Source organism: Motacilla alba, chromosome 5 (assembly GCF_015832195.1).
Source record: "Motacilla alba alba isolate MOTALB_02 chromosome 5, Motacilla_alba_V1.0_pri, whole genome shotgun sequence".
Classification (NCBI taxonomy): domain Eukaryota; kingdom Metazoa; phylum Chordata; class Aves; order Passeriformes; family Motacillidae; genus Motacilla; species Motacilla alba.
Genome location: NC_052020.1, coordinates 59004982 through 59019998, shown reverse-complemented (window position 1 = coordinate 59019998; position 15017 = coordinate 59004982). Strand labels below are relative to the sequence as shown.

The window sequence follows — 15017 nt, the reverse complement described above, 5'->3', positions numbered from 1 at the left end:
CCCTGTTGGAATAGAGGTGATAGAACATTCCTTTTCTGCTCATTATAGATGATGTTTATGGTTTTGGTGACATCAAGGAACACTGGAAGACTTCTGGCAATGGGGCTTGGTTCTTTTAAGCAGCACTGGGGTGTTTCAGATTCATAATGGTTTTTGCTGCAGGAGAGGTTGGTTTGCTTTGATTCATCAACCCTAATCAGAGCTGAGGCTTCCAAATGGGTTGATCAGACAAAGTGGTGCTATTTAGGGATGTCCCAAGGTGTCTTTCCAAGTGCCAATGGACTGTGACATGGGCATCTTCCTTCTGTAGGGAAAGTTGCTGTGTTGGGATCTTCCTTCCTCCTTATCTGCCTCCTAAGTAGAGAGGAAAATGGTTGTAGGGAAAATCCACATCAGCTCAGGTGGCTGCTGTACAGCTTCCTGACAGGAGGGTGCAGCCACGTGAGGGCTGGTTCTTCTCCCAAGAAACAAGGGATAGGACAAGAGGAAACAGCCTCAAGTTGCAGCAGGGGAGGTTTAGATTGGATATCAGGAAAAATTTCTTCACTGAAAGGGGGGTGAGACTGTCCACAGGCTGCCCAGGGACATGTTTTGTTCAGCTTTAAGATGAGCTTCTGCGTGAATCTGATTTAAATTCCTCATTTACACGCCAACATCAAACTTCAAGTATGGTAACAGCAGACAGGAATTGGGTGAGTTTCTCCTGCTGGTTTGCACGTTGCTGGGGCTCCCCGTGCCCTGAGGAAACTCTGCCAGATCTGCAGGTGACGTCTGCCAGGTGAGGGAGGTCTGGGGCTGACATCTGTCACTGGAGGTCTCTGCGGGCTCCAGTCACCACTTGCTCAGCCGTCCTCACATCCAGAGTAAACAAGGACTGGCCTCTGTCACTGCAGCGGACGTGCAGCCCCTGCAGAGGCTGTCCCTGGTGTCCTGTGTGTGTGCAGCTGATGTAATTAATGCCAGGGATAGCTGAATTCCATCTGCTGCAGCAGAAGTCCTCTGAACTGAGCTGGTAGAAAGGCTTGGTGTTGCCTTGCTGGAATATGCTGGGCGGGAAAAAGGAGGAAATGGGGATTAGGGGTTTATTTCTGGGTGACTTTGGTATTACCACCGTGTCTGATGGCACACAGGGATGAAGGTGCAAACCTGGGCACAGCTATGAGGCCATAGCTGAGCACTAGAGAGTCCCAGGTTTTGCAGGAGCTGCCACAACAGCCCCCAGAACCACAGAGGGGGCCAGAAAGTGTCTGCTGAGCACTTCAGAGTCACTTGGGGCAGCTCTGAAAATTGTTTCTGAGTTGCTTTTACTCACTCTGTGTGAGCAATGTGTGTAGAGAGACAAGAGCTTGTAGTGCAGGGTGGATACAGCTGTAAAAAGGGCCTGACACTGGTTGGGTTCCATAAATTCGTGGGAATGTGCAACCCCAACATAAAGGCACCTTTGTGTGGATGCTGCTGCAGCTGAGCTGGAGAGGTCCTGCCTTAATTACCCCATCTCATAATGGGAATGATTTAAAAGAGTCAAAATGCTATATGTAGACATAGTCTTAAGACTAAATGAATCCATCAGCAGAGTTAGATTTCCAAAGTGAGGAGTCTTTGTGTTTCTGCCACAGAATTTTGGAGATCAATGACATTATAAATTCGTGCTGAGGTCAGGCCTGGGAAACCCAAAGAACTCCTTTTGTTCCTTCTCCCTGCACATGCAGTCCTCAGGCATGGAAGGGGCAACACCGGGATGTTTGTCACAGTTGTGACATGAGGATTTGCATTTCTGTCACACCTCTGGAAGTGTTCAAGGCCAGACTGGGTGGAACTTGGAGCAACCTGCTCACGTGGAAGGTGCCCCTGCCCATGGCAGGGAGTTGGAATGAGTTGATTTTTAAGGTCTCTTCCAATCCAAACCATTCTGGGATTCTCTGATTTCCATTCTTTAGAAAACACCTGCACTGCCTGGATCCTCCTGAGATTTGAGTGAATCCCAGAACTGCATCTGTGGGACCAGCAATCATTATCAGGACAATTAGTTGCTACCTGTGTATTCTGTCCTCAGTCTGCAGCGACCTTTTATCAGCACCAGATTTGTACTTAAAAAGCTTTTCTAGGTTCTAAATGCTTCCTCCAGCTTTTTGTCTTCATCAGCTGGGGGCTTTTGGCAGTTCCTAATAATTTTTCCTCTCCCATTGCATACCCACTTCACATCTAATATTTCCTGGCAGATTTCTCAGTAGTAGCTGCAGTCAGGGGACTGGTGAGAGGTCTAGTGCATCACTTCTCTCTCTCCACATGCTGTTTATTCCAGTGTCTATCAGCTCCTCGTGAACAATACTTTGACAAGCAGGCTGGAAGGGAGGATTGCTAACTTGTGAATTATTTTGATAGTTACCCTCTGCTTTTTTTTTTCCCTGTAACTCTGCAGATGCTGTTGAGTTTGGAGGCAGAACAGAGCTCTACCAGGGGTTATCAGGCATCAGTCTCCTGCCAGCAGAGCTGTGAATACAGATGTTGTGTCTTCCCTGCTCATGTGCAGCACAGACACCTCATTTGGTTTGTTCACTCCAGTTCCTGAGGGTCCTCCATTTCAAGGATTTTCCCTGCAGGGGAAGACTGCCAGCTCAAAAAGCACCAGCTTGGAGGGAGCCTGGGGTGGGATCTTGCTGGCAGCAAGGCTGAGGATGATTATGGAAAGTGAGGAGCCCTGAGGGAGTCAGACATGGCGTTGTCTCTGCTTGCCAGGGTGAGCAGAGCCCTGTGGGGCAGCACATTCCATTGATCCAAGTAAGAGCAGGGCACTGATTTACGGCACAGCACAGCTTGAAAAGCAGTGATTTTCATTCACCAGATGCTGCCATACATGAGACAAGGTTGGTGACCCAGCTGCTGCCTTTCTCCTCCCGGGTGCTCAGTACCAAACCCTGGCTGGAGTGGCTGCAATATCATCCAAACCCTCCTCTACTGAGACAGCTTGAATGACACTTGAAGGAACTTACCTTTACATTTTGCTACAGGACCAAAAAGGACTATTTGCCAAGAGCTGGTGAATTCCTATTAAAGAATGACTACAACTTCCCCAGTCTTTCAATCTCTTAAGTGTCTTCCCAGAGACACAAAAATGTGTGAATGAGTCTGCCAGCTCCAGTTTTCCCTTTCGGCACCAACTTCTTAATGAAAAAGTCTCCATCAAATTTCACAGCATTCAACACTCTGTCATGAGGAGGGCTTGGGTAAGATGCAGAACAGCCCTCAGAGGTCTCAGTGGATCATCTCCATTTCCATCCATTCCAGCTGTGCCCACACATGCTTGTTAGTCCATGCAGCCCTAGAAGGCACTTCCCTGGATTTTTCTGAAGCTGTTTGGAGGCAGGAGCAGGAGGATCAATGAGGGCTGTTTTCCTCCCTGTTCATCTCCCACATTTGGATCCCCTTCCATTCCACCAAGTGTGAGCATTGAGGTTTTCCTCCACCCCAGCATCCTGGCTACATCTAAACCCTCACCCAAACCTGGAAACTCCTCCTCTCTCCTTTTAACGATATTCTTAAATTACCCTGATTTTATCAGCTGCTCCATTCTTAATAACTAACGAGGAAAACTGCCATGGTGTCAGTGCTGCTGACACGTGTCTGGAGCTGGGACCAGGCTTCCAAAGAGAGTTTCTTGAGAGGGGTGGTTAGGGAAGCAATTTCCTCGATGGTGCGTGCTAATGCACATATCCAAGCCTGCCTGGGAGCTGCTGGAGCCGGGGAGTCGAGCAGCTCCGTTGCACGGTGCCTCCTTGGGGATCAGTGTCTTGTTTCATCAGGGCCATCTGCTTGCAACACAGCCTCAGTCAGCTCCAAGTCCTATAACAAGCTGCTCTCAGTGCTGGCTGGAAATGGTTGGAAAAATCCAAGTGTTGTAGGTAAACATGAGGCTGGCTATGGGATGCAGCCATGCAGGGAGTTATTGTCTGGCAGGCATTTCGGGGTGTTGGTGTGCATGAAGAGGGGCCCAGAGCTACTCAGGGGTGCAGACCCGTGCCAGGTGTGAGTGGAGCTGTTCTCCATGCCCGTGCCAATGGCTGGAAAGGATGGAATGGGACATGTCTCATGTGGCCTGCAATCCAGCACCGATAACCAGGCTGCCCTGGAGGCCAACACGCACAGAGATCTCAGTCCTGCAAAGGCACATTCTGCAAATACTCACTTGCTGTTGATCAGATGTTGCAATGTTTATATTCAAGGGGTTGTTTGAAACTGGCAGAGCCCAGTGAAACTTACGGGAAATCCTTCACAACCCTTTTTGCATCCCCTTCTCCCTCAGCTCCTCTTCATCGCTGGCTCTGTTGGCATCTCCAGGCACGAGAGCAGCCTGTGATACATTTGCCAGGGGTGGTTTCTAGAGCACCATTAGTTAAGCTGATTTGTTTTGTTGGCTCTGTGTCCCTGGGGTCCCTGTGAGCCAGCTCATCAAGCGTGCAGGGCAGAGCTGACGCTGCTGGAGAGGCAATGTCCGTGCACTCCCAGCATTTCAGAGAGGACAGGGGATCTTCTCACAGCACCCCCTTGACAATGGCTAAACAAATGCAATGTGAGCAGCTTTCCATGCTAATCAATATTTCCCAGTGCTCCTTTCCCCAGGTGTTTGCACCTAGATGCTGCCACTCCTCTTTCCCTTTCAGATCTGCAGTCGCAGCTCAAGCCAGAGGGTTAAATGTGCTTTTCCTACCAGCCCTCATCCCCCATCACCCACTGATCACTGCCTCCAGCATCAGAGGAGCCAGCCCGTGCTGCTTTCACCAGGATTTGGGCTGTGCAACACTTCATTTTCTACTAACAGGGCTTAAGAAGCAGTGGTTGTACATCCACACTGAGAGCTGATCCATGTGGAAGGTCATGTTAAGGCTGGAAGATGGTCTTTAAGGTCCCTACCAACCCAAATCCTTCAAGGATTCTGTGATTTTTTAATGTCTGCCTCATCCAGTGTGGAACAGACCCACACAGGTTTTTATTGTTTATTTTTAATTTTATTCTGTTTCTTTTTGGTGTGAGTTTGCTTTTCGAAGGGTGTTTTTCTGTGTGGATTTTACAGCTCCACTTCACCACCCAAGGTAAGAGAAATGCTGCCATCCCAGTGGCCAATTCCCACACTGTGTTTAGGAACAAATGGAAGTGATGTTGTGTTTAATTATCTCAGCCTGCTTACCATGGTATTTTCACTAATATTTGGGTTTAATGAGCTAGGAAATCTGGGCCATTGTGTGCTGGTGGATACACTCATCCTTTCTTCAGCTAAATATGTTATCAGATAGCTTCCACAGAGATGAGCAACTGCTTCCTTTGAACTCGGGAATCATCAGGATTCACTAATTTGCTTAGACCACCTGCTTGGCTGATATTACCACAGGCCTCTTATTTTCCCTCTGAAATGGTAAACACAAATCTAAATGTTGCTGTACTGACCCTGGAGAAGAGGAGGCTGAGGGGAGACCTCATGGAGCGTGCAGCTTTGATCTCTGCTCTCAGTGGCACTGACAGGGAATGGCTGGAGCTGTCAGGGCAGGTTTAGGTTGGATATCAGGAAAAGCTCTTCCCCCAGAGGCTGGTGGGGCACTTAACAGGCTTCCCGTGGAATGGTCACAGCCCCGAGGCTGCCAGAGCTCCAGGAGCATTTGGACAACGCCCTCAGGCACAGGGTGGGATTGTTGGGGCGTCTGTGCAGGGCCAGCAGTTGGACTGGATGATCCCTGTGGGTCCTTTCCAGCTCAGGATATTCTGTGATTCCGTGACCCACCCCACCCCAGCATCTTCTCTGCCCCAGCACAGCCAATGCACAGCCCCACTAACAGCCTCTGCTTCCTACCCAGGCACTGGCAGCCCTGCAGAAACGCTCCAGCTGGATCTGCAAAGACCCCAAGGTCCCACAGGAATTACCTTATAAAAGAGAATTACCCTGCTTCTCCACTCAATCTGCCTTGTGTTCTGCATGGGGTGTCTTTGCTCCCAGGACACGTGGTCTGCACTCTGGATTCTCCATCTGCAGGGAAGAGAGTTGGCCACGGGGGTGTTGGTGAGTGCCCCCACTGCAATCAGGGAAGGAGATTTGCTCCCAGCCAGCTTGAGGATCCTTCCATCTCACGGATCTGCACGGGCACCCGCCCTGCAGAGCACGGAATGCAGCAAGGAATTTCTTCCACGGGTCACAGATCTGTTTTTGAATTACCATAGAAACCTCCAAACATCAGGCGTGCGCTGTTACGTCAGGGTCTCACTCTCCACAGCTGCCTCCTTGGGACACTCTGGGGAACAGGAACGGTGGGGTCCTAAATGGTGGGTGATTAATTTTGGATTCATTACTAAGCATGGTCTCGGTGTCTCCAGGACCACAGGATAGAAACAATGCCTTTGGTCCTTTTACTCTTTCCCTCCACAGCTTGCTGGTGTGGGGGGACACCATTTCCCACCGCCCTTCCCAGCCTCACAGCGGGACGCATTTACCGCTTCAGCCCTAAATATCCTTCCCATCACTGCTATTCCCACTTTAGACATGCAAAACGCAAAACCCGGGAGGCGTTCTTGGCACAGCCAGCTTGGCAACCCTTAAATTAGCGGGGTGTGAGCGTTCCCACCCGGAGCTCCTCGTGCCGCGGGAGCCTCGCTCCGCGCTCCCGCGCCAGACGCGCACCCGGCGCGGCAGATGGTGCGTCCCCAAAGCTCCACGGCCATCCCAGAGCACGCCCCGACAGCAGGAGGGCTCTCAGCACTGAGGCGAGGGGAAAGGGGCTCCTTGGTGGAGCATTTACCGGGATGGAGCTGGAGGATGAGGCAGATGGCTGGGGTTTGTTGGCAGGGAAGTCGTGTTTGTTTAATTAGTCACCAGACAGACTGAGAGCTAAAAGCAAACTCCAAGTGTGGTGAGATGGACCATTTGCACTTGATGTCTACCTGGTGATCCTCATCTCGTCATCCTGCGGTGGGATTGATGCTCCAGCACAGGGGACCAGGTGAATTGCTTCTGTTCCCGGTGATTTTGGGTGGCCTTTGGTTGCCCACTACGATTCTCCCCTCAAAAGGGGAAGATTCAGACACGTGTAAAAGCAACCAAAGGATGCACAAACATGGAGTTTTCCTTTCTCCAGCCCCACCGGAGCACACAGCCACTTGTAGGGGATGGATTTCTAAAGCAGCTCCAAGAGAGCTGAAGAGGGACTTTGGACAAGGGCCTGGAGAGACAGGACAAGGGGGAATGAGTTCCACAGACAATGCAGGGTCAGATGGGATATTGGAAAGGAATTCTTCCCAGGAAGGGTGGGGAGGCCCTGCAACAGGCTGCCCAGAGAAGCTGTGGCTGCCTCTGAATCCCTGAAAGTGTCCAAGGCCAGGCTGGACATTGGGGCTTGGAGCAGTCTGGGACAGTGGAAGGTGTCCCTGCCCATGGCAGGGGTCTGGAATGAAATGAGCTTTAAGATCTGTGATTTTGTGACTCACTGGTGGAGGGGTTCAGCCCCCCCTTTGCCATGATCTCATCCTGCCACCCTCCCAGACCATGTCCTGACACCCGGGCATGTCTCCCAACTCTGAGCTTCCCTGTCCTCAAAGTGATGAGGACTGGGAGATGCTGCAAAGGTAGAATCATGGAATCAGGGAATTGCTAAGGTTGGAAAAGCCCTCTAAGGTCATCGAGTCCAGCCATTCCCCCAGCACTGCCAAGGCCAACACTGACCCATGTCCCCAAGTGCCACATCCACATGGCTTTTAAATCCCTCCAGGGATGGGGACTCCACCACTGCCCTCAGCAGAGGTACCAGTGTCACTTGTTCCTGAGCATGGATCAGATATTTGGGGATTCCTAAAGGGGCTCTGAGAGAGCTGGAGAGACACTTTGGACACCAGCCTGGAGTGACAAGAAAAGAAGAAATGGCTTAAAACTGACTGGTACTCCCACAAATAAAAATCCCACACATAAAATCACTTTACACCTTTATTTTTGCTTTATAAAATGTTTGATTATGCTTAGTATTTGATGCCTTCTTGCAAACACTTGTGCTTAGGGTTTTTTCTCCCCTGTTTCCTTTTTTTGTATATACCTGTATCACTCACCCCTTGAAATCGGATGGAAATAAATTTTAAAAAGAAAAAAGAAAAAAAAGAAAGGAAATAAATGAGAAATGGGAAAGGGAAATAAAATCTGCACAGGAAATGATAACCCAAACACAAATCCTGTCCCTGCACACTTGGCGCTTGACGGGGTTAAATCCATGTATATTTAACACGTATACCCAAGATGCAAAACTCTGAAAAAAACAAAAGTTTTAAAAATTACCATTAGGGGACGAGGCCACATTCAGCAGAGCCCGAAGCGGCGCTTTTCCCCCCAGAACATCCCCCCTGCCATTACCGCGCAGCCCACTAGAGGGTGGCTTCCTCCAGCGGGAGCTCCGCGGGCCGGCTGCGGCGCGGGGAGGGGACCCGGAGTGTGTTTTCCAGCATTCCCTGTGCAGGAGGAGCGCCCAAAATTCCCGGGGGGAGTGGCAGAGAGGGGGGGGGGGGGGACACAGAGGGGACACACGGGGGACGCGCGTCCCCCTCGGGCTCCCCCCTCCGGCGCGCGCCTCGGCCCCGCCCACCCCTCCGATGACGTCACCCGTATGCAAATGAGCGACATGGGGGAGCGGGGGCCCGGCGCGCGGCCGGGCTCAGTCTCGCGCCGCGGAGCGCGCGCGCGCCCCCCCCCTCCCCTTCCCCTCTTTTCCCTCTTTCCCTTTTCCCGCCTCCTTCCCTCATTTTCCCCCCCCTTCATCCCGTGGACATGGCACGGCCACCTTAAAAACGCCGCGCCGCCCCCTCCTCCCCCGATCGCCGGGGCCGGTATGAGTCAGGTGAGTGTGTTTTCGTACGGAGTGTGAGTGCGGGGGAGAACTTTTGGGGGGGGGGTGGAACTGTGCTGCAGTGGGGGGGATTGTGCCGGGTGCTCCCCCCCATCCCAAATGGCGGTGCTGGATGTGGGGGGATCGCGGTGACGGGGGGGGAATGCGCCTTGGGTGAGGAGTGGGAGGAAGGCAGCGGGCTGAGTGCGAGCCTTCCTCCCCATCCTCCTCGTCCTCCCGCAGCCCCCCTGACGCCCCCTCCTCTCTCTCTGTTCCAGGTGTGAAGCCCCCGCCGGGAGGAGGTCGTTCCCCTCGCTGGCTGCAGCTCTGACGCTGGGATTTTCCTTTTTTTGGCTTTTTTTTTTTTTTTTTTTTTCGGCCCCACCACCTCCCTCCTTCCCTCCCTCGCTCCCTCCCTCCAGGAATCCAGCGCTGCACCGAAGCCAGAAGAGAGGGAGCAAAACCCAGCCCAGGCCGAGAGCTGCGTCCAGAAACCAAACCCGCCCTTCGCGTCGCAAAGGAGAATTTTTTTTTTTTAAATCATCATCATCATCATTATTATTATTATTATTTTTATTTTTAATACCCCTGACCCGAGCACGGTGGCGGCAGCGGCGCCGGGGCAGGGAGGCTGTCCCGGTTATTTATTCTCTCCCCGCAGAGCTGTCCCTCCGGCTCACCATGATGTTCCGAGACCAGGTTGGCGTGCTGGCCGGGTGGTTCAAGGGCTGGAACGAGTGCGAGCAGACTGTTGCGCTGCTCTCCCTGCTCAAACGCGTCAGCCGGACCCAGGCTCGCTTCCTCCAGCTCTGCCTCGAGCATTCCCTGGCAGACTGCACCGAGCTCCACATCCTCGAAGGGGAGGCCAACAACCCCGGTGAGTGCTGGCGTTTGCCTTCTCGGGCGGTGCTCTAATGCTGTCGAAATTTTAAAAAAATACACCCAAGAAGCGGGTGCGGTTTGGGAGCCGGCGGGTTCCTCCGACTCGCTTGCGGGAACGGCTCCTCTGCTCGCGTTTTATTTTCCAGACGGGGTTTAGCTTATTTCAGTTCGGTTTTTCACAGCAAACTACTCCATGGCGTGGTGTAACTACGGTAGCATGAATGATTGGTGTTTTTTTTTTTTTTTTCCTTTCCCCCCCGTGCCCCCCCTTCCTCCTTCCATGCAGTTTCCTGTGAAATAAGTAAGTCAGGTCACGTAGAGTCTGGATTTTCTAGGCTTCTTTTGGGCAACGTGGCTTGCTTCGCTCTCTGCAACATGCAGGAGCAGCCCATCGCTACCTCAGACGAACTGTTATTGTATAAAGGTCTGGGCAACTGGGTTATCCTATTTTTTTTTTTTCCCTGTTAAATGTGGCAATTCCTATTTCATCATTCAGATCCTGTTTGGACGCATTTTTTTCCCTGCGGCTCTGAATACCCCCTTGTGTTTCAGCAGAGCTCTGAGAAAATACGAGTGCACTGTTTCATGTTACTGAGCGTGCAGGGTGCAGGACAGCAAATGTGCGTGGCTACCGAAAGTGTATTTTCCTTTTATTTATTTGCCATTACAAGTTGCTCAACTCCTCCAAAGTAAATGGGAGTTGGAGCAGGATGGGAATGGCACAGGCGCCGTGCGAATTGCGCCGTGTGTTCCCGTATTTATTTATGGGGGGGTGTGTTACAGATGTCTGTGTGCCTAAGTGTGGATGTACACAGGGATGCAAGTTGCCTAAAGTAGAGTTTTTGTAACACAGAGGGGCAGCGGGGAAGGCAACGTGTCATTTAGTTGCGCAGTTCTGTTTCTCCAACACCTCCCCAAAAAAAAAATAAATCCCAAACCAAAAAAAAAAATAAATCCCGCAACCCATAAAAAGCAATCCCCCCCCATTCCTAAGCACCAAAATCTCGGGGGGCTGGAAGCCCTTGGGCTTTGGGCTGTGCGTGGCAGAGCCGTGCCGGGGAGCGGCTGCGTTCCGTGATGGATGGAAATCTTGCGGCCGGATCCCGAACGGAGCCCCCGGTGTGGACGGGGCGGGAGGAATGCAGGGTCCTTCTCCAGCTGTTCCCTATTAGAGCACCGAGCCGGCAGGATTTGGCAGCTGCCTGTGCTGCCATTTGATGACAAGGTCCAGCGCAGCGCCGTGTTCCACCGAGGACGGGTTTAAGTCCTTCTGCAGGAAAGCGAGCCTGGAGCTGCTCCGGCTCAGGGATCGGGGCTGGCTACGGGGGAGCCAGGCTGGAATTGGCCGTTCCCTTATATAGCTCGCAGGAATGAGAGGCAGGAATGCTGCCGAGTGCGTCTGGGCGCAACACTGCTGCTTTTATAAACAGCTGAAGGGATGAACCTCATCCATCCCTTTGGGTGGGGAGGCCCCGGGGGGGGGGCCGGGAGGGAACACATTCTCCAAACTCGGCTGCTCCTGGATAAATCTGCAGCTTCCCGTGCCAGCCTCAGCGCAGCTTTGCTGTGATTCCCTCTGCGAGTTGCTGTGAGCAATATATTTTCAATTTTTTTTTTTTTTAATCAGCATCTCGGCTTTTCATTCCGGCTGTGGGTTTGGCAGTAGCTGTGTCCCCTCTCTCAGCCAGGGAATTGGAGGGGGGTGATTTGCCTCCTGCCATCGGGAAAGGCGAATTGTGGAGGAAAGCAGGGCTCTGAAGTGCTCCTGGGCACAGAGTCACGTAGGGCTGCCTGTGTGGTGGCATTTTCTCAGTGTAAGCCTGGGTGCAGACCAGGGTTGGGCCCTTCCCATCTCCACTCGTGCGAGCAATCCCTGCTTGCCCCTGTAATCCCATTGACCTTGCTTGGCACAAGGATTTCTCCTGCATGCAGGGCTTGGCACCCGGCCTCCTGCCTGGCCCTTGCTGCGTTGGTGGAGCTGCCTGAGCTCTCCCTGGCGTGCCTTCCAAAAATGATCTCTTCCTCCAGGGCATTCGTAGCTCCGATGCCAAAACCTGGATCTGTTGAGTTCCTCTTCCTCACTGAGCATCCCCAATGTGTGGTTTTCCCTTGGGATGGATGTATCCATGCATCCTGCAGAGCAAGACGTGCACTTTTCCAGGCAATCCTGTTGCAGTGCGGGGAAGGTCAGCTGAGATTTGTAGCCAGGCTCAGTTAGGAAATAGGTTTTAGTCTCCTGTGTTAGTGCTGCTTTCCTAAAACCACCTGTATTCCTTAAATCACTCCTGTTCCACGCCTGTTTGGCAGTCTGGCACTTGTCACTTCCCTGGCAGTGGAATCACACCAAGTCCTGAGCAGCAACGTCGTCGTCAAGCCTTGCATTGCTCGTTACTCTTTGAATCCTGGTGTTTGCATTACTAAACTGGGCTCGGTTCCTTCCCAGGCTGGGGCCTGAGGTGGCTCCTGGTACATTTTCCTGGTGTTTGCTGACTTGGAAATAGTGGCTCACTGCTTGTAGGTGTCACATTGGTGTCCCTGGTGGGGGCTGTAAGGCAGGGGATGTTCCCTTTCTGTGAAATCCACTGGGAAGGGGCATCACCAGCTTGGTGTAACGTGCTGGGCTAATGTCCTGGAGCAGGTGTTGGATTTACACTGGGTCCTTGTGAGAATTGAGTTGTTTTGTGAGTGCAGGGCCTGTTGCTTGTCCCAACCCTATGGGAGGTGGGAAAACTGGAATGTTGCTCCCAGGTGATGGTCCTTAGGAGGAGGTGGCAGCCCTGCTGTGGTCCGTGGTGGATGGGCACCATCCTTGGAAATATTATCATCAACAGCAGAGATCAGGAGTGGTCCCAGAGGGACCCCAGAGCTCAGAGCTCCTCTCTGGCTGGTGGTGCTGGGCTCAGAGCCTTCAGGTGTGTGCCCCAGGCGTGGAGGAAAACCCATTTCAGCAAAGGTGTCCAGGCTGTTTCTTGCCTGGTAGACTCAAGATGAGAGGTCTGATGAATGGCAGACGTGATGGGAAAACTCAAGGAAGAAAAATTTTTAACTGGTTAATTGCCACAGAGAAGCAAGCATATTTAGTTTGGAGGAGTTCTGTCGTGGTGGTTTCTTCCAAGTGTGGGGGTATTTTCATAGTGGCAGCCAAGCTGTCCTCATCAGCACTGCAAACCCCACGTGGCTCTGCTGTGTACAGCTGTGTAGGAGCCTCAGGAAGCCCTGAGCATCCTCCTGGTTCTCTGGTTCCCTGCCTAAGCCTGGAGGGGTGGATGTAACCTTGTTGCCAGCCTCAGATGCCTTGCGGGAAGCTGCATTGGTGTCTGGGGGCTGCAGGACCCCCTGCAATCCATTGCTTGCTTATAAAGGGAAAATAGGAGTGGGAAGCAAACATGGAAGGACATCTATAGATTCTTCATTAGGTGAAGTGTACAGCTTGGGACTGTCTTCCACAGTGGCCTCACTGAGCCTTAGTGGTTTAAACTGGTGAAGAGTGTGGGTTGTTGCTGATTCAATTTGAGTGTGAATGGCTTGGTCTGCTGAGAAGGAGGAGAATATGGAAACCATATTATCAGTGCACAGAAATAGAAGTTTCAGGTATTGCATAGCACTATTTAAAAGCCTGCTATAACTTCCTTCCTTCCTTCCAGCCCGGCCTTGCTGGGCAGCTTCAGTCCCAGCTGCTCGGAGCCGTCAGGATGCAGTGACCTCCTCTGAGCTACCGGGAAAGGTCAGGCAGGAGTGGGGTGGGAATGGGACCTGTGCTCCTCCTGGGCACCCAGGGGTGCTGGGTACGGCTGCTCTGTGGGCTGCAGACCCAGTGAGGAGATGTGGGGGCTGTGTCCATGAAACATGGTCAGGAGGCTTTGGGCATTGAGCGCAGAGTCTGCTTTTATCTATTCCAGCATCCCTCTGTGGTTTGTTCCCAAAGCAGTCCCACATCCCACCCCACCAGGCTTCCTCATCCCTGCAAGGTTGACAGAATTGCCCAAAAACTCCTGTAGGTCCTCCAGGTGTCCAAACACCCACGTGCACTGATGGAAGCAGTGACAGCTTTAAGCTCTTGGCCTTAAAGGACAACAGGCCTTCTCTGGCCTGTGCACTGGACATTCACTGCTCCAGATGTTAGGACCAGAATCTTTATTCCCTTTCAGCAGGCTGTCAGGTATCGCAAGGGGAGCATCAGGATGACCTAGATTCCTCATCCTGGGAGGGACTGGCCAGAGGAAGAGACAAGGGTTGCAGGGAGCTGTGATGTCTTTTAATAGACCAAGTGATGCAGCTGGAAAAAATGGCCAGGCACGAAGGTGCTCCAGCTCAAAGGAGGGCTTGTGTGCTTGTGGTTTTTTTTCCCAACTGTACCAGCTGGTCTATTAAAAGGTATTACATATTCCTGCAGACCTTGCTGCTTATATCCTTAGCTCCCTGTGGCTCCAGCCCGGCATCTGTTGCTGCCACCCCAACCACAGACAGTCTCCCAGCCCATCAGGGAGCTGCTGCCCCTGCGCTGTGCACATTTTGTAGTTCATCCCCAGTGACCCCCACTGATGGCAAATCATTCACTGCCCACTTGGAAGGCGTTTCCCATTTAAAAAAAAAAATTTCTTGGCTTACAGTTGCGTTGCAATGCTGAGCTCTGGTTTAAATGTCCTTGGGCTGTGTGAGGGCATTGCTGGGCTGTCACACAGTGGGACTGGAGGAGCTCAGGAGGAGGATGGGGTGAGGAGCTCAGCCTGTGCTTACTGGGTGTGATGGGGAATTCTGAGTGCAGGGCTGGACATTGGCATTGTGTGGTCATTCCACACACTTGTCTCTGCCTGGAGAGGGATGTGAGCAGCCCTGCTGGCTCTGCTCATTAAAAATTAGGAGCTGGGATTCCTAAACGGAGAGATCACAGAATCACAGAAGGGTAGGAAGGGACCTGGAAGCTCATCTTGTTGAAACCCCTCAGACAGGGACAGCTTCCCCCAGACCAGGCTGCTCAGAGTTCGATCCAGCCTGGCCTTGAGCACTCCCAGGGATGGGACAGCCCCAGCTTCTCTGGGTGACCTGGGCAAGCCTCAGATCTGCTGGGCTCTTAGACATTTGCTTTTAGCCTGCCTGCTGGTGCTTGACCTGCTGCCACACATCTTTCCCAGGTTTTGTTTGCAAACCTGAGTGCTAGAAGCTGTCAGTGCTGGGATTTTTGGAAAATCCTAAGGGTAGGGGTACAGAAGTACAGAGTGGTGTTAGCCAGGGGCTTTGAGCCAGGCTACACACCCAGTGTTCTCTTGTGATTCAAAGCTATTTTTATTTTTA

The 15017-nt window shown here is 52.2% G+C and overlaps 1 protein-coding gene across 4 annotated transcripts in view; it reads left to right on the top strand.

Moving 5' to 3' along the window:
* The first annotated feature begins 8694 nt into the window (after positions 1 to 8694).
* Positions 8695 to 15017, top strand: part of SAMD4A (sterile alpha motif domain containing 4A) — a 100461-nt gene continuing 94138 nt past the window's right edge. For all 4 annotated transcript variants that reach the window (XM_038136855.1, XM_038136853.1, XM_038136854.1 and 1 more), the window contains exons 1-2: positions 8695 to 8855; positions 9122 to 9720. In XM_038136855.1, the coding sequence (XP_037992783.1) occupies positions 9525 to 9720 (196 nt within the window). In that variant the 5' untranslated portion in view covers positions 8695 to 8855; positions 9122 to 9524. The remainder of the gene's footprint in view (positions 8856 to 9121; positions 9721 to 15017) is intronic.